The sequence below is a fragment of the Myodes glareolus genome, chromosome 22, assembly GCF_982192425.1.
Source record: "Myodes glareolus chromosome 22, mMyoGla1.1, whole genome shotgun sequence".
In the NCBI taxonomy this organism is placed as follows: Eukaryota; Metazoa; Chordata; class Mammalia; order Rodentia; family Cricetidae; genus Myodes; species Myodes glareolus.
This window is the reverse complement of record NC_142047.1, coordinates 37,320,671-37,343,948: the sequence shown is the minus strand read 5'-3', so window position 1 is coordinate 37,343,948 and position 23,278 is coordinate 37,320,671. Positions and strand designations below refer to the sequence as shown.

At 45.7% G+C, this 23,278-nt stretch overlaps 1 protein-coding gene across 4 annotated transcripts in view; it reads right to left on the bottom strand.

The window, feature by feature from the left end:
- Window positions 1-23,278, bottom strand: part of Wdr59 (WD repeat domain 59) — a 69,899-nt gene that overhangs the window by 9,146 nt on the left and 37,475 nt on the right. For 2 of the 4 annotated variants that reach the window (XM_048437227.3, XM_048437235.3), the window contains 9 exons: window positions 21,104-21,257; window positions 17,605-17,661; window positions 11,773-11,906; window positions 10,170-10,251; window positions 6,281-6,393; window positions 4,950-5,100; window positions 4,772-4,844; window positions 2,962-3,088; window positions 2,678-2,820 (listed from right to left, as the gene is read on the bottom strand). In XM_048437227.3, coding sequence (XP_048293184.1) covers window positions 2,678-2,820; window positions 2,962-3,088; window positions 4,772-4,844; window positions 4,950-5,100; window positions 6,281-6,393; window positions 10,170-10,251; window positions 11,773-11,906; window positions 17,605-17,661; window positions 21,104-21,257 — 1,034 coding nt within the window. The remainder of the gene's footprint in view (window positions 1-2,677; window positions 2,821-2,961; window positions 3,089-4,771; window positions 4,845-4,949; window positions 5,101-6,280; window positions 6,394-10,169; window positions 10,252-11,772; window positions 11,907-17,604; window positions 17,662-21,103; window positions 21,258-23,278) is intronic. The other 2 variants (XM_048437233.3, XM_048437228.3) reach the window with 2 other exon arrangements.

The window sequence follows — 23,278 nt, the reverse complement described above, 5'->3', positions numbered from 1 at the left end:
GTTGGTCTAGAACTCAGAGACCAGCCCACCTCTGCATTGTAAATGCTGGGATTAGAGATTTGCACCACCATGCTGGACACAAAGCTAATTCTTGAGTACCATATTCAGGCATTGTCTGATGGCTTCCCAGAGTGAGAACTCTTCTCTCCTCCAGTCTCCCCACCATACACAGCACCACCTGGCGCTCTCTCCCCAGCTCTGTTTTGGCTAGACCACATTTGGCTTATACATTATTTACCTAAGTGAACATTATTCAAGCCATGTTCTATGACACTTTCTCTTTCTTGCACATTTTGTTTTTCCCAGAATTAGTAACTGCCTCATTCTTTCATTTGCTTAGCTTGCTATGTACTTATCAATAATTCATCTCCAAATTGTCCCTCAAATGTCTGCGTCTTCTATAAATATACTCAACAGTGAAATACATTCGATTTTTTTTCAACTTTCTCTCCTTGGAGGCAGCTCCTGCAGCACCTGTGTGCACGGGTCCATCCCTAGGTCAGTCACAGTGAGGACTCTCCATCAACACTGATTCCTTCCGCTCCTGTGTGCACAGGTTCATCTCTAGGTCAGTCACAGTGAGTACTCTATATCAGCACTGATTCCTTCAGCTCCTGTGTGCACGGGTCCATCCCTAGGTCAGTCACAGTGAGGACTCTCCATCAACACTGATTCCTTCCGCTCCTGTGTGCATGGGTCCATCCCTAGGTCAGTCACAGTGAGGACTCTCCATCAACACTGATTCCTTCCGCTCCTGGACTGAATCTAGACCTGTTTCTTAAGTACACCCAAAGTTTACCATGTACATGGCTGATCACTTGGGTTCAAAATTCCAGGTTGGAAATTCTTTTCCTGAGAATTCTAGAGAGCCTGCTGCCTGGTCATCTAGTAGCCAGGGCCAACCCTCAGAGTTGATGCCATGTACATTCCTCATGCTTCACACTGGCACTCTTTTCTCTTTCTGGGAGCTTCTGGGTCTCCTCTGGGTCCCCAGCCTCTTTGCAGTCATTATGGGAAGTAGACCCATCCAAACTGCAAACGTGTTTCTCTTCTCTGCAGAATAAGCTTACAGTTTTCTGTTGGGGTCATGACCTGTTCTGCAAACGAGTAGAGAAATGTCGAGGATCCTCCAAGGGCCATTGAACAAAATCAGCTTTTAAAGTTCATCTTTGAGCCCCTCCCAGAGGATTAGACACCCCTGGTCCCTAAGCCATGGGAGGGTTTGGCCTGTTTCTCTGACTTACTCAGGCCTTAGAAGTCACCTGCCAACAACTTGTCCGTTTCCCAGCTCCTAAGCTTTACTGCCAATATTACTTCTCCTTGTGCAATTAGCACCTTTTCAAAAACTCTCTATACAGACGCTCACTAAGGTCCGAGGGAAAAAGGGGAAATGTGTGGCCAGGCACTGGACTCTGGAAGCCGTCCACTTTCTTCCCATAAGGAAAGATTTAGTTCTGCTTCATCTCCTCCAGGGACAGTGGGGCTTCTCACCAATCTAATGGTGTCTCATCTTGGCCTTAGCTCTCCATCTTCATCTTGGATGCAACTCCAAGCACTCATTTCTCTCAGCGTCCAGGCCAGACCAGGGAAGACTGTGCTCCCTACATTCTTCCTTTCCAGCCTCAGCTTCCAGATAAATACACCTTTTTTTGAAACAAGGTCTCACTATGTATCCCGCTAGCTGGCCTAAAACTCACAGACATTCCCCTGCCTCTTCTTCCTGGCTTAGGTGTGTCACTATGCCTGGATAATACATACTCTAATAGGCTTACATACCAACCGTACAATGAAGATCCCCAAATTACCAGCTCTTGCTGAATACAATCTCTCCTGAGAACCAGATTCAGATCTAACTGACTGTGTGAATTCTCCAGACCGCCATTTCATCTCTCACACACACACACGCACACACACGCGCGCGCGCACACACACACACACACACGCACACGCACACGCACACGCACACACACACACACACACACATGCACACAGGCAATTCTGACTTCCAGTGTCCTTCCATTTGTTTCTATCTGCGGTATAATATTGTTATCTCTCAGTACATTAGCTAGAAACCCAGGAATCATCAAAGCTATCTTTCTCTTCTTCGGTCCATCTCCAGTTTATCAGCAAACCATACTGAGACTACCCCTTAGAAAAGATATTTTATTTTATGTGTATGGCTGTTCTGCCGACATGTATGTTTGTGTATCATATGTATGCAGTGCCCACAGAGGTCTGAAAATGGCTTCGGAGTCTCCAGGTAGAGTTATAGACCAACATGAGCCACCATGTGAGTGACGGGAATTGGCCTCAGGTCCTCTAGAACAACCAGTGCTCTTAAGCCCTGCGCCATCTCTCCAGCCACAGTATAGTTACTACAATGTTTAATTGATTAATTTTCCCTTCTCCTCTGCCATGGGTTCCACTGTGCTCACCAGGGTTGATACCTGGAAGCTGAAAATGTGGATAATCATTTACTATGTCTAAGACACTGCTGCTATGCTAGAAGTGAACCCTGCTGTGAAAAGCAAAGTTTGCAGCAGCTTAGAAAAGGCTCAAACGCTTCAGAATCCTCTGCCTATAAATGAGAAAGAAGTTCAACCTTCCAAACCTACAGGCAAATTAGGGCCTAGGGCCTACCAGACAGCGGCAGGAAAAGAAAAACATCCATATTCACCAATTCCTTTGTGAGGGTCAGGGGGGCAGGACACAAACTTCAGCACTTCCGCCCGCTTCTCTCTCAGACCCCAGCGGTAGAGGATCTCTCCGTAGCACTTCTTAAAGTCATCAAACTGCTGGGTATTGGCAGGGTCCAGCAGTCTGGATAAACCCAAAAGGTTCCGTTAGCTCCTTTAAGGGAAAAGCAGTCCCTAACAGCATTTCTATGAAATGTCATCTTCTCAAAGCTTGACTCTGAAGTCGTGAACTCTGCAGCTATGGTTGGGCGAGGCGGCTGGTTACCTTTTGTTTCTGTCGTGCTGGTCGCGCTCCCGCTCCCGGGGGTCACTGTAGGTCAGACTCCCAAAGCGGAGTTCTTCCGGAGAAGACTCTCCCCAAGGTGAAGACACGTGTTCTGTCTCTCTTCCGGCTAAAGAAAAGCAAAAGAGAAGTGAATATGGCGGTCAGAGAAGGCACAGGAAATAGTAAGCCCCTCCCCTCCCATCTCCCACACCCCGGTATGTATCCACTCTATTCTCTGGAAACAAAGTATGCGAACTGAAGACTGAGGATCCGAGTCCTCCTCTACTCTGTCCTAGGCATCCCTGTGTCCAGACACTTATCAGCAAGAGAACCTGGTAATTACTGGTAATTAAGTACATGTGATAGCTAAGCAAATCATGGCTTAATGATACAGTAGAATGTGATGCAACGATCTGTTACAAAAACGCTAAATGACACGAGAAAAATGCTCATGATAAAATTAAAGGCAGATACAAAACAGCATAAATCAAATAACTACCCACCCATACACACACACACAAAGAGGGGGAGAGGAAGAAAATGTTCTCAAATGTTAACAGATGTTATTAAGTGAGAGATGTGAAGATATCAACCATTGCTATTTTTTTCTCTGATACTTTTTGTTTATTCTTCTTTACAGGACATGTAGTACATATATATGTATGTTCTTGGGTAGGAGTGTGTGTGTGTGTGTGTAGATAGATCTCTCTATGTAGCCCAGGCTAACCCTTAATTCTCAATCCTCTTGCCTTCACTTCTTGAGTGCTAGGATTATTTTCTAAGATGTAAGGTCTTACTGTGTTGCCCAAGCAGGCCTCAGACTCCTAAGAAGTTGGGGTTATGGGTGTGTATTACTACAGCTGGCTCATGTTCTTGGTGGGTTTTTTTTTTTTGGTTTTTGGTTTGTTTTGGGGTTTTTTTTTGGGGGGGGGGAGTTCTGAGACAAGGTTTCTCTATATAACAGTACTGGCTGTCCTGGAACTCACTCCGTTGACCAGGCTCCAGGCTGGCCTCAAACTCACAGAGATCTGTCTGCCTCTGCCTCCTGAGTGCTGGGACTAAAGGAATGCACCAGCTCATGTTCTACTTTTATAATCAAGAAAATTAGGATCATGGTCATTAAGCTGTTTTATTTCTGTCCACTAAAAGGAATCATGGGAAGAAACGGATGATGGGATGCAGCAGATGACAGTGGAAAAGGGGGTGTGGAGGACGAAGGGTAAGCACTGGGTTTTATGGGATGGGACAAGTCCCAGTGCAGCCTCTCCAGCAGCCCCAGGTCAGGCCGTGAGCCGACACTGCCCTGTTCACTGAACGGAAAGCAGTGAGAACCAGAGAAGAACGTGTGCACCACTCGGGTGGAACCTCCAGCTCGCCCCTGCATCATCTGGAAGACACCAGGACAAAGGCTGAGAGCCAACCTCTCCTTAGCCACCTTCTCTCCCTCTCCCTTCTCCTACTGCCTCTCCTCCTTCTCTATCCCCCTCTATAACGCCACAATTTCTACCCTGGTCCCCATCCATAGACTGACCTACTCCCCCTGAATCCTCCCGGTGGCTTCTCTAGCCTCGATCTATGGAACTGGAGAACCCACCTTGGAATTGCTTTACTCAAATAAACCTGTTCTTATTCTTTTTCTATTCAGCTTGATCTGGCTTACTATGTGGGCAGAGAAATCTATTATTGGGATACGAAGAAAAAAAAAACCTATTATACCCCAACTAAACTTCTCACATGAACAGCCTTCACCAAGCCTCAGGAATAGCCAAAGTCCAATGTGGGCTGTACCATTCCCCATTCCCTCACCAACCTATGTTCCAGCCGCCGGTGTTGAACCCTGGGTCTGACATGCTGGAGCAGGACCCCGAGGAGGTAAAGCTGGGCTAGAAGGAAGAGGAACACACACTGGCATCAAACACCATCCCATTTCAAAGTTACATTTGAGGAAAAAACAGACCTTAAGGGAAGCCAGAAAAACATGAACTTACATATCGACTGTGGGACACCATAAGATTAGAAGAACGGTTAGGGAAAGGCCCGAAAGGGTTTGGTAACCCCTGAGGCCGGGACTGGGCTTCAAACACGCTGCACAGCATAGCCAAGGTCTGGACATCTCGGAGTTGGCAGTAGTGAGCCAATCTGTAAAATATAAGAGAAGAAAAAAAAATAAGCCAAGAGTTGAAATGGAGGAAGGACAGTTACCAGTCATAACTCTACTGTGGGCTAGGCTGGGGGAAGTTCCATCCTTCCTCTGACTTTGTCAGAAACAGGGACTTTTACAGAGCCAAAATCTCACCTACCAGGAGACTGGCCCCATGTGTCTTGGCATAAGTGTTTTCAGAATGTTAGTGACAGCCTAGACATCAATCTGGAAGCTTCCAGGTGGCACTCAGGCACGGGCTCTACCACAAGTTCTCCAGCACCTGAGAGAGGTGTTCCAAACTCTCTCTATCTCTCCAGCTCCAGGAAAAATCCCCTGCTCTGCGGTAAGTTTCTATCCATGTCCTTCCTCTGACCTAATACTAGCAGGAGGCAGTCAGAGCACACCACACACCACAGCCGGCAGGCCGCTGACTCTGCTTCCTGGATGAAACACGAACGACAGAGCACACACTCATCTTGGTCCTAGGTTCTCAGTCCCTCTATCTTTCAGACACCACACTAGAATGTGAGGGCGGGGGTTAAGAAGCCTTTGTCTTGAGGCTTATATAAACTAAGTAGGGCAACCCCTGCCTTAAGGATGAGGCAATGAGAGGAACATCAGGTGCCCCAGGTCTGGCCTCAACCAGCAGAAAAGAAAACTTCAACTGGAAGCAGTGGAGTTTCTCTGCCCAGGCCCAGAGCTTCACTGTGAGAAATACCCGAGTGGTTACTTAATGGAACATTATTCTATACAATCCGACTTTCTGTATTCCAAAGCCATAAGTTGGTCATAAATCTGGTCCTAGTGTTGGGAGAACATACACACACAGTTCTGTCCCTGTTCCCGGAGGCCAAGTCACACCACACCACAGAGAAACTCACCATACTCAGCGCCCAGAGGTCTGTGTGCCCAGAGGTGTGAGGGATGGACTCAGGCACGCTGATACATGTGGGACTCTTAAGGTTTCAAAGTCTTCTGGGTGACAAATATTACATAATGCCTCAGCTGTCAGAAGTTCATTCTGCTCAGAGGCTATTTCCGTGCTAAAAGCAAAGAGCCTTGTTCCCGCCACTCATCTGGAACTCTGTGCCCTCACCGAGGCAGTCACACTTAACACGTTCTCAGACCTCAGACCCACTTCACTCATTTTCCTCACTTTTAGCTCTCAGAACCTACAGGGACTCCAGCAGCTGTCGCCCAAATGGATGTCGAGCCCAAGGTGTCTCCAAATCTGGGTCAGACTTCGGACCAAGGCAAAGATCTGTAGCTACTGTGGCCAGCGACCAAACCTGGACAAACCAAAGAAAAGAGGCTCAAATTCAAACCACTGAAGAGATGAACAGAAACTGTCAGAGCCCCACCTGCCGCCTGTAACCTAAAACCTCACCACAAGGGTGGCGAAAGTTTGAGGTGCGGAATTCCAGGCCCCACCCAGACTGCCTGGGTCAGAACTGACATTTTAACAGATCCTCAGTGACTGAGTACACTGTACAGTCGAGGAACATTAGCCTTCAAACCTTCACCAGAAGTCAAACATGTGACTCAGGTTTGCAATCCCAGCACCCGGGAGCTGAGACTACTGAGGGTGGGAGCGGAGAGACAGGTTGAGGTTACACAGTGAGCTCTACAACAGCCGGCAAAACCCCAGCTACTAAAATAAGTAAGAAAACCTCTCATGAAGCAAACTTCAGAGAAATGACACAGCACCACAATTCCAAGGGGCCATTTTCTTCATTATTCCTGGTGTGTTCTGACGCTTCACTGGTGAACGGGATTGCCAGAGCAAACAAGAGCAGTCTGCATTCCACTGAAGACTGGTTCTTTCTCAAGAAATGGGAAACTTTGTTGCCCCCATTACACAAGTTTTAGTATACTCTTAAAGCTAAAGAAAAACAACTTTGCCCCCCCCCATCCCACCAGACAGGGTTTCTCTATAGCTTTGGAGCCTGTCCTGGAACTAGCTCACAGAGATCCGCCTGCCTATGCCTCCCAAGTGCTGGGATTAAAGGCATGCACCACCACTGTTCAGCCTAACTTTGGCTTTCTTTATAGTGACACCAAAACACCCCAAACTTCAACCTTCACAGAGCTTAGAATCACCAAACTAATGTCCACGAATTATCTATTGAACCCAAAGTCTTCAATACCCATCACAAAGGACCCCAACCTTCAAAAATCTGAATGCTACTTTTGGAAAAATCTCTTCTGTTTTATTTGGTTTTGGAAAAGTAATACAATGGTTGCACCCACTAACTGAAAGACACTACTGTAAACTCAAAAGGAAGAAGACACAAACTTTGGTCCAAATCTATAATTTGAAATAAGCAAGTAGATAAAAATGCTGAAACGCAAACATCAGATGTGCAAAATCAATAGTATGAGGGCAGCTGGGCATGGAGGCACATGCCTTTAATCCCAGCACTCAGGAGGCACAGGGATCTCTGGGAATTTGAGGCCAGCCTGGTCTACAGAGCGTGTTCAAGGACAGCTAAGGATACACAGAGAAACCCTGCCTCAAAAACCAAAAGTATTGGTCCAAGGAGGGACATGCAGTTTACAGCCACAGCCATGACAAACAACCCACTTCAACAGCTGCTCAAAGAAGTTAACGACTTTTGGGGCCAGGATGGGCTTTCTACCCTGCTGACAACTGTGTCCATTTCTCCCTATAACACTAACACACATCTTGTCTCTTAAAGCCTTCAAGAGAAGGGAGTCCCTGATATTTACTTCTCTGGTAAACGTGAAAGTTACAAGACAAAAAGCACCCCTTCATCAAGGGTATGAAAACAAACAACATTCTCCAAGCACTCACTGTCACTCACGGTATTTCCGTCCTTAAACATTGCCAGATTACAGTGACAGTCCCAGAGCAGCAGGGGAGCCATTTCCAAGGATCAGACAGCTAGCAGAATTCACAAGTTTACTCCATTTAGTTCCTAATGAATATAGAAGTATTGCTCCATTTTATAGAAGGACCCTGGGGTTTAGAAAGACAGGGCGGTTTGCCTGGGATCCACATACAAAAAGTATGTCAGGGCCCAAAGCCAAGTTCGTCTGAAGACAAGAGTCTCCCCGTTTCACTTAGACTGACCTAGCCTTCCACACCAGTTCTGCCAGAAAAGAGGTAGGGGAGGAGTTGGGAAAAGGAGAAAAGAAAAAGAAGGGGAGGGTAGAGAAAAGATGACTGGAAGAGACTAAATAAGAAGGAGAAAGAACACACAAACTTTAGGGAGGAAACTATACTCAGAGAATATTATTGTCCTGTTCCTTTAAGGGACAAGCCCCACCCGCTCCCCCCTCCACCCCTGAGGCAGGGCAGATCTTCCTTCCACTTCCAAGTTGAGTCCCTTCCTTTCAGTCTTTCTCCTTTCTGCCTCCTCCCTTCTCCCCACTTCTCTCCTTCCCCCTCCTCCTTTCCCTCTCACAGTAGTTATCTTCTCTTTCTCTCTCTCTCCCTCCCTCCCCCCTCTCTGCTTTTCCCCCTTCTCCCCTTCCCTCTTTTCCTTCCCCTCCATAACCCACTAAATAAATATCCAACCTCACTCTGCATGGCAGGTGACTATCCAGCTGTCTGTCACCCAACATGTGTCTCCCTGCCTGGGACCAGTCACCTTCGGAGACCTGCAATGTGGCCTCATGGCGTGCCTATCCGCCTAGGCCTCTCACCCGCCGGCCACTTGGAGACTCCCTGCCTTAGGGGCCTGCCATGGTCTCGGGACCGCTGCCCACTGCCGCCCCTCGGGGACCTGCAGCATTTTATTAAACCACAGGCCAGCCTTTACATTCAGTGACCTCATGACCCCTGGAGGGAAATGCTTCGGGTTCTCATGCTGGAACCCCCACCAAGGCTGAGGGTCTGAGGTGACCTGCCTCCTATCACCTTCCTAGCGTTCACAGAGTCTGGGTGGGTGGGGGCTGACGGAAATAGACTAAACCCATGAGAGGGTTTTCCTTTAAAGGGTTTCAGGGAGAGACATGGTGATGTTTACTACAAGATGAAGGGAAATCTTAGGGATGTTTTTAATCAAATGAAATCAAGGGAAGGTCTTGGTTCAGCCTCACTGTCACACTAAAGAACAGAGTGAAGTAAAGACGGGACTTGACTGGTGGCTGCCCGGGGCTGACGGGAAGAACGGAGGGAAAGACAAGTTTCTCCCTCTGATGAAAACGTCCTGAACAGTTTCCAAGGACAACTGCACAACTCCCGCAAAACCAGAAATTACCAACCAGCACATTTCAAACGGACAGGCTGCAGGGACGCGGGCTGTATCTCAGTAAAGGAGTTCAGAGAACAATACAGGGAGCTACAACGCTGAAGGAATCCTACACTTTATAAGTATGGACATTTTATTTTTAAAAGTTCTATTAATATTGTATTGTGCATGAGTGTTTTGCCTTCCTGTATGAATGTATATCATGCACATGCCTGGAGCCAGAAGAGGGAGTCAGATTCCCTGGGACTGGAGTTTCAAAAGGTTGTGAACTGCCATGTGGGTGCTGGTAACTAAACCAGGGCCTCTATGAGAGCAGCCAGTGCTCTTACCACTAAGCCACCTCTCAACCCCCATGATGTCATACATTAAAAACTGAACATCTCCACCTAGAACACTCTGATAAATCTTCTTATGAAACATTCTTTAAAGTTTTTTAAAAAAAATAATTGAAGTAAAATGACAAAGACACAGATGTTCAAGTTTAGGATCCAACAGTCACTGTGGCACCGAACTACGACAGTCACCATGGCACCAAAAAATGACAGTCACTGTAGCATCAAAATACAATCACTGTGGTACCGAACTATGGCAGTCACCGTGGCACCAAAATACAATCACTGTGGTACTGAAACAGAAACACACATATTTTAAGGAAAAAAACACTTAAGGATCTCCCCACCTAGCACTAATAAGAAAAATATCCAGGGTAAAGATTTAGGAAGCTGCTCCAGCCCTACAGACAGACAAAGAAAATCAAAAAGAAACTTCAAAATAGGGGGCGCACCCTGTGGATGTCACTAACTTATAAGTGTTGAGGCCAGAACGTCACCAACAGGAGCTTACAGTACCTGGACAAGATCCTTCCTTCCAACTAGCATGGCCGAAGCGGCGTTCTTCTGGCACGTCTCCTGAGTGTCGTTCACATTCAATCTGAAATTAGAGCAGAAAAGACTAAGAAGGCTTCTACTTTAATTTCCCAAGAAAGACTCTTGATTTAGTGGACTAGAAAGTATCTCTTTGGTTGTCACTCAAATCTGACAGGAAGAGAAGAATTAATTCGAGCTGGTGCTACCAGGCTGTGGGTGCCCACCTGAGGAGAGGGAAATCACTTGCCACTTTCAGAGAAGGAGGAGGCAGTAAGAAAAACACTAATTTACCACCAGATTTTCTGTTGCGTTCCCAAGGTTTGAGATTTAAATATATGAAAACTAATTGTGATGTCCATATAAAAAGTATCACACTGTGAGTTTACTACAAAAGAAAACACTTTCTGTCAGTGTTCAAGCTCCGGAGGACTTAGGGGCCTGTGGGCCAGACTCCACATGCTGACCGCTCTGCTCCTAAGGGCCTTCAACCAAAATAACTCTGCTTTGATTTGCTTTACATATTGGGTGTGTGTGGTGGTCTGAATAGAAATGGCCCTCATAGACTCATGAGTTTCAATACTTGGTCCAAAGGGAATGGCACTATTAGGAGGTATGGCCTTGTTAAAGGAAGTGTGTCACTAGGGGGCGGACTTTGAGGTCTCAGAAGTTCAAGCCAGCTCACTTCCTACAGCCTGAGGATCAAGATGTAGAATTCTCAGCTCCTTCTCCGGCACCATGTCTGCCACGCCTGCTGCCATATTGCCCATCATGATGATAATGGACTAAACCTCTGAAACTGTAAGCCAGTTTCAATTAAATGCTTTCCTTTATAAGAGTTGCCATGGTCATGGTGTCTCTTCACAGCAGCAATAAAACCCTAATTCAATGTGGGAGACAGAATTCTCAGATGGTTCCCAGAATTCCTAGGGAATTACTTTCATGATTATGTTATTAAGCACTTGACCTGGAGTCTGCCAAAAGGCAGAACATTCCATGGGACCTAGGTCAGACAGGACCTTCAAAAAAAAAAAAAAAATGTTCTAAGCTGGTCTCAAAGAAAAATGTGCCAAGTGCTCTACAGCTAGCAGGGTCTGAATTCAGCTACCTAAACCAGCTTCCTGGACCCTAAGCATTGGAAGAGGGCATGGTGGAACCAAGGTCATGCTTCCCGTTAGCGGAGATCCTGGGCAAGGAGGGCTCACTGGAGCTGGGCTCCCAAGCTACAGGAACAGCGAGGCAAAAAATGCACAGGGTGTGAAGCTGCAGCTTGGGCCAATTTGTTAGGCACCAAAACACTAACACCGAGTTTCCCCCAAAGGGTCTGAAACTTTAAAAAGGGCTGCAGATCTTAACAACAAGTGCAGTGTACCTGTACTTTCGAACTTACGTGTACATCTCTCCCAGGGACTTGTGAACTTACATGTACCTCTCTCCCAGGGACTTGTGAACTTATATGTACCTCTCTCCCAGGGACTTGTGAACTTACATGTACCTCTCTCCCAGAGACTTGTGAACTTACATGTACCTCTCTCCCAGGGACTTGTGAACTTACATGTACCTCTCTCCCAGGGACTTGTGAACTTACATGTACATCTCTCCCAGGGACTTGTGAACAGGAAGGAGGCAGGAAACGTCCTGGATGATAACCTTCCCAGCAGCCTTAATGGGTCGATTGCCAGAGTCCGATCCTTCCCGCTTACTTTTCCACCTCCTTGATTTCTAGGGGAGATGACAAGATGTGACTAATGGGGACCCTGGAGAGCGGAAGCCTACAGTTGCAGAGCACATCATATTTGGGTCATTGGTAATTTGCAGAGACTTTAAATTACACCATGCCCACAATTACATGAATCAGCATCTGTAGGAAGTAAAAGGAAAACAAATGGCACCAAGCGCTTGATCCAAAATCCTAACAGGAGAACGAGCGCCTACGGCAGGGCTATTTACATTCTGCAGGAGCTCAACAAATAGACACCAGGAAGCCAGAATTAATTAATTCATTTAAAAATAGCAGGTAAAGAAGTTAGTAAAGACCCCCCAAATGGGGGGGAGGTGCTTTAAGGTGTTCAATGCTAGGTTCAAAGTTCTTGCCTGAAACGATTCAAAGCTTTTTTCTTCTTCGACAGTTTCAACAGGGTTTTGCTGATATTACAATTCAGACATGGCAGTATGGGCTCTGCAAACCTTAATATACGAAGACAGAGAAACTTGGCAGCACAAGAATCGCCTTGTCTTGTAGCAGGCCTGAATTACTTCTAAAAGCGATCTTTTCAGAAGGTCAAAGACACTTGGGTGGGGAACTGGGTAACAGACATGGGAGACCATGAACACGCGCTTCAGCTCCCAGAGTCGCCCCAGCAAGTGGCGGTGGGGAATCTGCCCATGCGGACTGGGAAATGTCCTGGGAGACAGAAAGCAGCAGGGTGCAGCCCCATCTGGTATCTGCAAAATGACAACCAGTCATGGGAGCAATATCCTACTTTATTTCCAAAAGTTAAAAAAAGAGGTCACCAAAGTCATTCAACTAAGCAAGGGAGCAACACATTTACTAACAAAGGAGCCATAAGGAGCAACTGAAAGGGGCTTGCAACCTGACACCAGAAAACTAAGGTACTGTGTGTCCTGCCTCAGTAAGCCCCTAGGCAATTTGACACTAGCGAATCATTTGCTGTGGACGTGGAGCCTCACCCACATCACTCTTTCTGAGCTTATTGGTAATTGTGGCTAACGCGAGCTGTTACCCAACCTCAGGAGGTCAGGAAGGGTATGATGAAAAGACAGATGCAACTTAAAACTGCAACCTAAAAACTGCAGTGATGTTCTGTAAGTGTACATAAATGGTCAGGAATCATCACTATTCACATCACCCACATATTTGCTTTTCCACTAATGATTTTGTACAATCATTCTTTCATGACTCAGTCTAGGTCTAAATCCAGGCATTTCTGATCACTGATGTCCCAACCAATGCCCCAGGTGTCCACTGCATTAACTTCCTGGGACCCACTAAATGTGATCCATGGATTCCAAGCAGGTGAGTGAGGCAGGCTAGCTGGAACATCTAGGAAGTGTTTATAAGAGTCTAGCGCTATCCATCTGGAGCCACAATCCACTGGATCTTAAGAAGCACTTCTGTTACTATTTGTTACTTCTCCACACCTCTTGACTCTTCAGTGCAGGGGGAACCTTGGTCTACTTTTACGAGGTAAGCCTCCAGGCTTCTACATGCCCTGATTGCCCAAAGAATAACTATGTCCATATTCCAGCACTACTATCCTGTCACCCAGCTGGGTTCACTTAAAGGAAGGACATGTCAGAGTGGGCTGGAGCCAGGCAGTGCTACCTGAGGTGAGGCAGAAGCGGTCATGCGAGCACTCAGTGCGGGACCAGTTGCGGGGAGGGTGACTTAGGGTATGGGGAGCCGATGGAGTAGCACAAAATGCTTGACTAGCCAGAAACTATACACCCTTGGGTCCCTGACACTTGACCATTTCAAATGAGATCTAGGATGTTGTATTAAAAAAAAAAAATCTGACTATGTGAGATAGTTCCGTGAGGGAAGATACTTACTGTCCAGGCTGACAGCCTGAGTCTGATCCCCAGAACCCATGCAGTGGAGGAGGAGACCTGATTCCCACGGCTGTCCTCTGAACCCAGATGTGTTTACACATGTGCATACGAGTGCACATACACACATAAATGTAAGAAGTTTCACTTTTAATTTCTATGCTACAAAGAGTCCATCTGGAAGGGAATGTGATCCGTTTAGTGTATCTTCTGGGTTGGACAGAAGGCTTCTAAAACACTGTGAACATGAAGTCACTGTGGCTCCTTAGTAAAGAGAAAATGACAAGTGCTTGAACAACTTAGCAGCTCACCAGAGTCATTTAATTTTACAATTGAAACAAATGGAGGCCTTGTGAGGGGCGGATGGGCCTGCGAGCTTTCAGAGTACACTGAAAATAACCATGCTTCCCTGACTTTGAAAGCAAACCTAACAAAAGCACATTACTAATTATACGAAGGCGCGTGTGCCAGGAGTAGCTCATTTGCAAGACTAGCTCATTTGGCAACAGATCACGAAACAAGTGCAAGTGTCCTGATATTTGACTCTGGATTTAAAGACTTTTCTATTTTTATTACAAGTGTTGGTTCTTGCTGAGCCGGCAGGTGCCTCACTGCAGCTCCACGAAATGGGGGTATTACCTCCATTTTGTAAATGGAAATGTGAACCTTATACAAGGTCATGGTTATGGAGCTGAGATTTGAATAGATCTGCAAAGCTGTTATGCGTGTGTGTGTGTGTGTGTGTGTGTGTGTGTGTGTGTAAGCCAGAGGTCAACATCTGGTATTTTTTCCATTAAACATTTTGTTTTGAGACAGTCTCTCACTGAACCTGGGGCTCACAGATTGGGCTACACTGACTGCCCAATAGCCTGTCTCTACCACCCAGTGCTAGAGCGACAGACACAAACCTGGTCACTGTGCCTGGCTTGCATACTAGTGCTAGGGATCTGAACATGGGTCCTCAGGCTTGTGTGACAAGCACTTTACTAAGCCACACACCCAGCCCTGGCTAAGCATGTTTGTATTAACTTGCTTTTCAGTACTGAGTGGGATTTTAAGAATCAACAAAGGAAAAACTCAGTCCTAATTAAGCTGTCAGTAAATATATAAATAGTTCGGTCTGTCTTTAGTGATATCAATTTCTGTAAATAAAGAGACTGACATTTGAATCTAGTGATGCTAACCCTAAAACATCCTTCTGTAATGACTTTTTCTGTGACTTATCTCTCAACACCATGACTGTATCCTGCTAAATCAGGGTAGTTTGCTGAAGGCCTTGTTTTCTCCTTAAAATCTCACAGGACTCCAGAGCCACCGCTGTTTGTCCAGCTCTGAAGCAACAGCACCAGGATTTCTCTTGGGATTCTCCTGTTTAGGAGGCTACTGACACAGTTTTCCCGGGGACAAGCCAGATTCGGCCAATGATACTTTAAAGGGTTTCAGGCTGGCCTTGAGAATGTGCCTCTCATACACGTGTTTGTCTGTGTGCAGCATGTGATCTTTTCTGAGTTTGTTAAGATCAGGCATCTGCAAGAAAAATCAGAGTCCAAAGACATATCTTAAGACTCTTCCCCTTTTTGCAGACCAGTAGAAACAAACAAAGGTGAGCTACCAATCCCTTAGGAAAAACAGAAAGGCAATGGTTTTCATCAACCTTCTACAAATATCCCCCACTGAATTGCAGAAATTTGTATTTCCTGGGACTGCATGAGACAACAAGCTTCTAGGGGTTTCCATCCAATATGTCATGGGTGTCTACGAAATGACCTCACACAGCTGCCTCAGCCTGTAAGAGGAGGTTCTCCAACATAAGGCTGCCTGAATTTTAGCTGCTGCTAGCAATAAACCACAAGTGTGGTCATGGAGCAGCACCAGTGCTTTGTTTCTATGGGATTCTTCTTTGTTTTGGCTGTTTTATTGTTGCTGTTTTGTTTGTTTTAATCTAGGAAGAAATAACTGCAAAACAGTGCCCAAAATCCTGCAGGGGCAAAACAGGTTGTTGTTTTTGCTTTGTTGTTGGTTTTTTTGTTTGTTTGTTTGTTTTAACATTTGTAGGGTGGCAGTTTTAAATGTCTCTCCTTCAGGATGCAGGGATCATTCAGTGAGCCACTGGATGGTCAATTTATTCTAGAAATTCAAATGTAACAAAGCTGCCTAAACGAAGAAACGATGAGTCCTGAAACAGAAGTTAGCTGGGGCCTTAAGTCCTGGCTGCTCCCTGATGGGAAGGTGAACAAGTTTTTCAGGGAATTTCTTACAACTTTGGGTAATAAGAAACATTCCTATCCCATCCACTTTCCCTAAATCTAACTTTCTCCCTAATACCTTCAGGTAATTTAGGGCTGCCTGCTGCCTGCAAAGCTGTCAAGTGACATCACTGGCTTTCTCTTGGAGAGAACACAGACAACAAGGTTGAGGTGTAATTACTCTGTCCAGGTCAGGAAAGGGCACCACGGTCTAAAACTCTGCCCCTCGCCCTCCTGCACTGCTCCAGTCCCATTCTGACAGGTCTCAAGGTGGAGTCCTTTCTGTACAGCAAAATGGGTACCTCTAGGAGGCAAGGCCTCTGCCTTCCTCTTGGGTCTTTTCAGCGCTCCACCAACAGAATAAGCCCTTCCTCACAGATGTCAGAGAAGAGACTGAGGGAAGAGAGACAAAGCAAGGCAGACAGGTTATCGCATGACGAGCTCTGGAGGCCCCTGTGCACATCCTGGGGAGGTGGTCATGGAGGACAGCAGAAGACAAGGTAGAAGGGGCCGGATGGAGGGAGCGCTACATGACAGACAACCACTAACCAGCTCATGAGCACCACTAGTGTCACCGCTACAATCGAAGGCAACATCGATGCCAGTAAATGGGTTAAATGTAAAAACAGCCCAAGAATAAGCCACCAACTGCTTCGCAGCAACCCCATCAACAATGCATAATCAGCAGAGTGGGCAGCGAGTCAAATGAGCTCCTATTTAAAGAGCGGTGGAAACCAGCGAAACTCAGCAAGGGAGCGACAGAGGCAGCTTTCTGAGGAAAGAGGCCATGCTGGCGGCTCTACCTGCAAGCTGCTGAGTGGAGGTTCTTGCTACTCCAGGCTCTTGCTTTCAACTGGTTTTTGTAGGAAAGGGGTATTGGTCTGCTGTTGTAAACATTCTTTATAGCAAACAAAATTGACACTGGCCTCAAGGCTGCCTTGAGGCCACCTGGGCACCACTGAAACATGAAGGGGGTGGGAGAGGAAGACAGAAGAGGGGAGATGGCCAATAGGAATGAGTAGGAAAGGAAGGAAGAACAGAGAATGTCCACAGTGAATTTTATTATGAATGCAAAATACTATGGTAAAAAGAAAAAAATTGTTCCAGAAAATTCCTGAAGGATAAAACCAGCTCAGGTAGTATGCCAATGAAGCAAGTAGGTACTTCCCTCTCTGAACTGGACTGAGACTATAAAACAGAGGCTAAATGGCAGAAGTCTCTTCTATCTTCCTCTGCTCTCCCCACCCATGTCAAAGATAGGTGTTGGAAAGCTCCATGCAATTTGCAGAAGTGTCCCAAATGATATCAGGTGAGCTGAAGTCATTTGATCAGGGTCCCTTCCAAGAACCCAGTAGTGAGTTTCATTTGCAAAGAAGCCCATTCATGATCCTTAAGCGTTTACCCATTTGAAATACCATATCTGGCAAGGGGGCAGTCCTTGGTGCCTGCCTCCCCAGGGGGAAAATTTTAGTGTTGCTGGTCCTGAACACCAGCCAGCCTGTCTGTTATTCGGGTTCCTCAAAGCCAGGCAGGTGGCATTTTATTCTTGGGCCTTTGGTAGAGACAGGATTAGTCAAGGAGAGTATTTGCACAGCGCACAGTACCGGGAAGTCGTTAATTGCTTGTATGGACCAACGTCGCCGGGCAGAGCGAGGAGACATCTGTGCGTGAAAACGTTACACCCAGGAAAAGGGAAGAAAAACACCAAGAAAATTAAAAGGGAAAAATATAGAATAAAATGAAAGCTTCCCCCACATCTGATGGATTTATAGGTATATATGCTCCAAAATGGGAACTGGGGTGACTGAAAAGGCCGAGTCTAAGCCGGCAGCGCCTGCACCCCTCTCCTCCCCAGCCCACTGGCCTCACGCCCAGCTTCCCTTATGCTGCTCTCTAGCCACTGTCCAGGGTACAAGGAGGTCGAGGTCAGCACAGCTCTGATAAAGGAGCCCAGGGGAAGGTAGGAGGGGCTCTGACAGGACTAAGGTCCTGCTGCACGGTCAGATAGTCTCCCCCTCACCTCACAGCTGTGGAGAACACACCAGAGCACACTCTTGCTCCTACAGCATTTCTTCAATAGGCCCGGTGCCCAGTGTGCCTGGGGAGCAATGAGGCAACTATGTGTCTCGGCACTGGGGCTGAATACTATTTTCAGAGCAATGCTGGGGGAAGGAGAGCGAAGCTGAGGAGCGAGCTCTCCGGGCACTGTAGCTAGCCAAGGGGGTCTGGCAGGTGGGCAGAACAACAGACTGACCACGGAGACCAGATGTTTCTCTGTTACCTGAAGGGCCTCTCCAGCTACTTACACAGCATAACCTGAAGCAGAGGTGAGAGGTCGCAAACTGAAAAGTACCTGTAGGTCGTGCTCAGTATTTATTAGAAGTTCTAGACTAGCCACTATTTCTTTTGCTGGTAATCACTGGCCTATTTGCCAAGTCTATCCTTGTGAACATCTGTGCTTCATGACTTTACAACTTATGAGACTTGGCAGGTCTTTAGGTCACTCATATTTTTAACTTTTTGGTAGCAAACCCTGTAATTTCATCTAGAGAACACAGGGTGAATGCAAATTCAACCTAAACTGAGCAGATTAAAAACACAAGAGAAATAAATTACTGTCTTTAGGCGCTGCATGAGACCCTGCGATCTCAATGCAAGTCCTTCTTGGTAGGCCTTCACCAGGCACAGTTCAGCCTTTCCACCTCCCTCATCTATAGCTTCAGGGGCAGAGATCTACAAGGACATAAAAGTACACAGGAGAAAATGTGGACACACAAAATTTCAGTTAGCTGGAAACATTTCCAGACCAAAAGTAAAAAAATGAAATCATTTCTGCTGAGGAGAAAACAGTCCTCAAGAATTACTGACCTCTGCGAGAAAGACAAGGCCACCTAAGGAAGCCAGCACGGGACTTCCATCACTTTAGCTGCCCTGCTCTATTTAAACAGGATAAAGCATTAACGAGCGGCAGGGAGAGATAAGGCTATTTCAAATTTCACAGAACAACTGACATTTGTTTTGGGCATCTTAAATACACTGACCACATGAAACTTTAGATCAGAAGTGGCCAAACAGAAGCAAGTGTCCAAAATTTACCTTCACAATTATTATGTGCCATTCTTTAAATGTGTCTCCCTCCCTCAGGGTCCAGAAGGTCTTACAGTCTTCTGTCTCTTGACTGGGGTACTTGTTAATTCCCTAAACTACACATTTATGATTGTGCACATGGTATACAGCAGCGCAAGGATTTCATGCTACACTGTGATAAAAAAAAAAGTGTTCCCCATTTTATCTGGTTGCTATGTAAAAATAAACGCTTCCTATGTCAGATCAGACTACCAGAACTGCCCATTTCCTGGGAGAAAAGCAGTCTGGGAACTGCCCCACGCTGAGATCTCCTGGTCCTTCCCAGCTGCAGCACGATCAGCCACACTCTCCTGGTGTTTCTTTAGGAATACGTGCTGGTGGTGAGTGGGGCCAGATCACCTTAACCATGAATGCCAGCATCACCGATGACTCTGTCTTGGAACCACAAGCACTCTGACTATAGATGTGCTTTATGTGAGCACCAAGTCAAATAGGTAGGCCAGTCTATCCTAGTCAATCAAACTGCAAGCTGGGTGGTAGCACATGACGTGAATCAAAGAGGCATTCAGAACTGCCTCTGACTCGGGGACCTCTTCAAACCAGCCCTGACACAAAGTAAAACCCTCATTTACCTAACCGCAAGTGCTCTGAAGCCAACTGAATGCTCCAACTATCAAACCTTCTACCCAGTTACCAGATGCCTTGCAGAAAAGGGGAGAAAGGAACTCATTTTTTTTTAACGTAAATGACTTGGGGGAGATAAAGTTTGGTGGGTGTTTGAGGACAGTCTGTGGCAGCCAGCAGGACAGAACCCCATCAAGGAGATGGGGAGAGGGAGTGTGGAGAGCGGCAGGCAGGCAGGAAGGCAGTTACACTATATTCCTGCTTGACTGGATGGCTTGGCTCAAGACTAGACTACTTCAAATATCAGCTGCTGCCTGACCCCAGCCACATAAGCCCTGAGACTGGAACTGTCAGAGCTGCCAGCCGTCAGCGGGAGCCGAGGCAGACTCCACGGCAACACATGAAGATACTTAGACAATACTTGATAGAAAAACCATTTTTTTTTTAAATTTTAAATGATTCTATTTTTAAGGCTGATTTTAACTACTGGCACGGATGTCCCATTTTAAAGGAAACCATGAAGAATCTTAAGGACAGAATGTGCGCAGTGTGCAGTAGGTCAGCAGAAACACAGTGCCGACACCAGGCCCTCACTGGCAACACAGAAAGACTGCTAGGCATTCCGGGCTCAGCAGGTTCCTGCCAGCCAAACAGTACGTACTGTAGGGACGCTGCACTCTTTAAGAACCCCAGAAAAGCCAGGCATGGTGGCATACACATTAAAAAACAAAAAACAAAACCAAGGCTGGAGAGATGTCTCAGAGGTTAAGAGCACTGACTGCTCTTCCAGGGGTCCTGAGTTCAATTCCCAGCAACCACAGGGTGGCTCACAGCCATCTATAATGAGATCTGGTTGCCCTCTTCTGGCTTGCAGGAATACATGGAGGCAGATGTTGTATACATAATAAATAAATCTTTTTTTAAAAAAAAATTAAGGGCAAGTTTGGGTAATTTTTGTGTCAGCTGATCCATTCTGGAAAACCTAGAGATGAAGTAGTCCCAAATCCACCAAGACCTCCAGCTTTCAGAAGCAGCTCTCAGTGTGTGGACAGGCATCAGGATATCGGGATAACACGGAAGAACTGAAGTTAATTATTCTGCCTGATATATGGGAAGCAATTCAACGGATGGGGATTGCCAGGACAGATTTTAAACAAGGAGTAAAGTGCACTCTTAATAGTTCCGGTAAAAGAACAAACCATTTCTCCTTCTACCCCATAGTTTACAGTTCAAGCCAAATGAGAGCAACAGAACAATGACCTTTCTTATACAAACTACGAAAGTGAAAGACTACAAGGGGATTACTAATTTAGCTACTTTCCCTGGAACACAGGGGACTGGAAACAAGAATGCAGATGGGTAAGAACCCAAGGCAATGGCTCAGACACTTACCCGTTCCTTGTAGTAGAAGGAGCTGATGGAGACCTGCTCTTTCTCGCTGCGAGTTGGGCTCCCACTGTACAAACGCAGGTTCCCAGGGGCCTCGGTGCGGATCTTCATTGGTGCAATCAAGCCAGTGTGGTAAGCAGATAGGGCTGAGAGAGATCTGTGGTTGGAATGAGCGTTATTCATATTGGCTGTAGCCTCTAACCCTGAGTAACATTATTCTTAAGATAATAAGGGCATGGAATGGGAAGAGAAGGGGAATCCAAACAAAGAAACAAAAACAATCAGCTTTTAGAGATGAAAACTGCAGACTGCAGAAGCAGATTCTTTCATGACTATATACACAGAAAATACAGAGGACTCCAAAACTACCAGACCTAACTAGTGGCTTTAGATACAAGGCTAATTACAAAAATCTGCTGTTTTCAGATACTAGAAATAATCATTCGAGGGCCAAAAGATGGCTCAGCTGGTAAAGACACATATGCACTCACACATATAACTTGACTAATAAAGACACACACACAGAGCCAGATATAAAAAAATATGAAAAGTTTTAATTTTTATTTATTATCAAAACACATCAAATAGCCAGAAATAGGACTCATACTTGTAATCCCAGTCCTAGGGGAGCTGAGACAGAAGAGCTACTATGAATTCAAGGTCAGGCTGGGCTATAGTGAGTCTCAAGGCAGTCTGAGCTATTGAGGGAGGCCCTGTCTCAAAAAGAAAGAAAGAAAGAAAGAAAGAAAGAAAGAAAGAAAGAAAGAAAGAAAGAAAGAAAGAAAGAAAGAAAGAAAGAAAGAAAAGAGAAAAAAGAGAAAAGAAAAGATGAATAACTTAGGAACAAATATAGTAAAAAATATGCACTAAAATTACAAACTATTCCTAAGAGTCCTTAAAGAAGATACATAACAATGGAGATACACACCACACCAGGGAATGAAAAGATTCCACACTGTTAAAGCATCAGCTTGAGCACACCTTTAATCCCAGCACTTGGAAGGCAGAGGTAGGCGGATCTCTGTGAGTTTGAGGCCAGCCTGGTCAACAGAGGACGTTCCAGGACAGTCAAGGTTACACAGAGAAACCCTGTCATGAACAACCATTTTAAAAAACTCCAATTTATCTTAAATAAATTATACTGACGCAGAGTCAGTATAATTCCAATCAACACGGACAGACACTGTAGAAACTACCAAGCTGACAGAATTTTGTGGAGATACAAAGGCCAAGAATAGCCAACAAAAAAACTGGACAAAAATAACCTTCGAGAACTTACTCTATCAAATTTTAAGATTTATCACAAAAGGCTACATTCTGAGTAATAAGACATGGGGAAAGACGGGTAGATCCAAAGAATAACTAGGGTGCCAAAACAGACGACCAGTTCTCAGCCATGCAGGAAGGCAGGCTGCATAAACGGTGCTAGGACAACCGTTGACTTCTATTAAATAAAACAAATGTCCACCTTTCCTCACATCATGAACACCAAACAGACTGAGACCATGGACCTTAAGCAAGGAATTTAAAGCTATAGACTCTCAGCAGAAGATGCAGAAGGGCATTTTTGTGACCTTGACTGAGGTTTTCTCTCTCCCTCTCTTTCTTTCTTTTTGATATAATACAAAAATCACTAACCATAAAATTAAAAAAATGATGAATTAGACAGCATCAAAATCGAAAACCATGTTCACTGAATATTATTAAGGAGGGAGAAAAAAAAAACAGCCATAGATTTGAAGATAATCAATGCCTACATCCCACAGATACGTAACACCGCGCCTGGTACTTGAACAGACACATCACAAAAGGAGACGCCCAAATGGTCAATAAAGCACACAGAAGCTGCTCATATCATTAGTCATCATCCTGGGAACGCAAATTAAAGCAACGAGATAATATTTCCCACCCACCACAATGACAGAAGTTGAAGAGATGGGCAATACAGAGAGAAGATGTGGAGCAATCAATCCTGGGAGCCTTCGGTGAGAAGAGGACAAACGCCCTCCCCACCGAGCACACTTCTCCAAGTTGAACAGACGTCTGACCTGTGACTCAGCAGTTTCACCCCTTGGGTCAGGAAATCAGTATATCCACAAAAGAAGAAAAAGGGGGTGTATGTCTAGTTCACTTTTAATAGTCCCAACGGGAAATGATCCAAATATCCATCAACAGAAC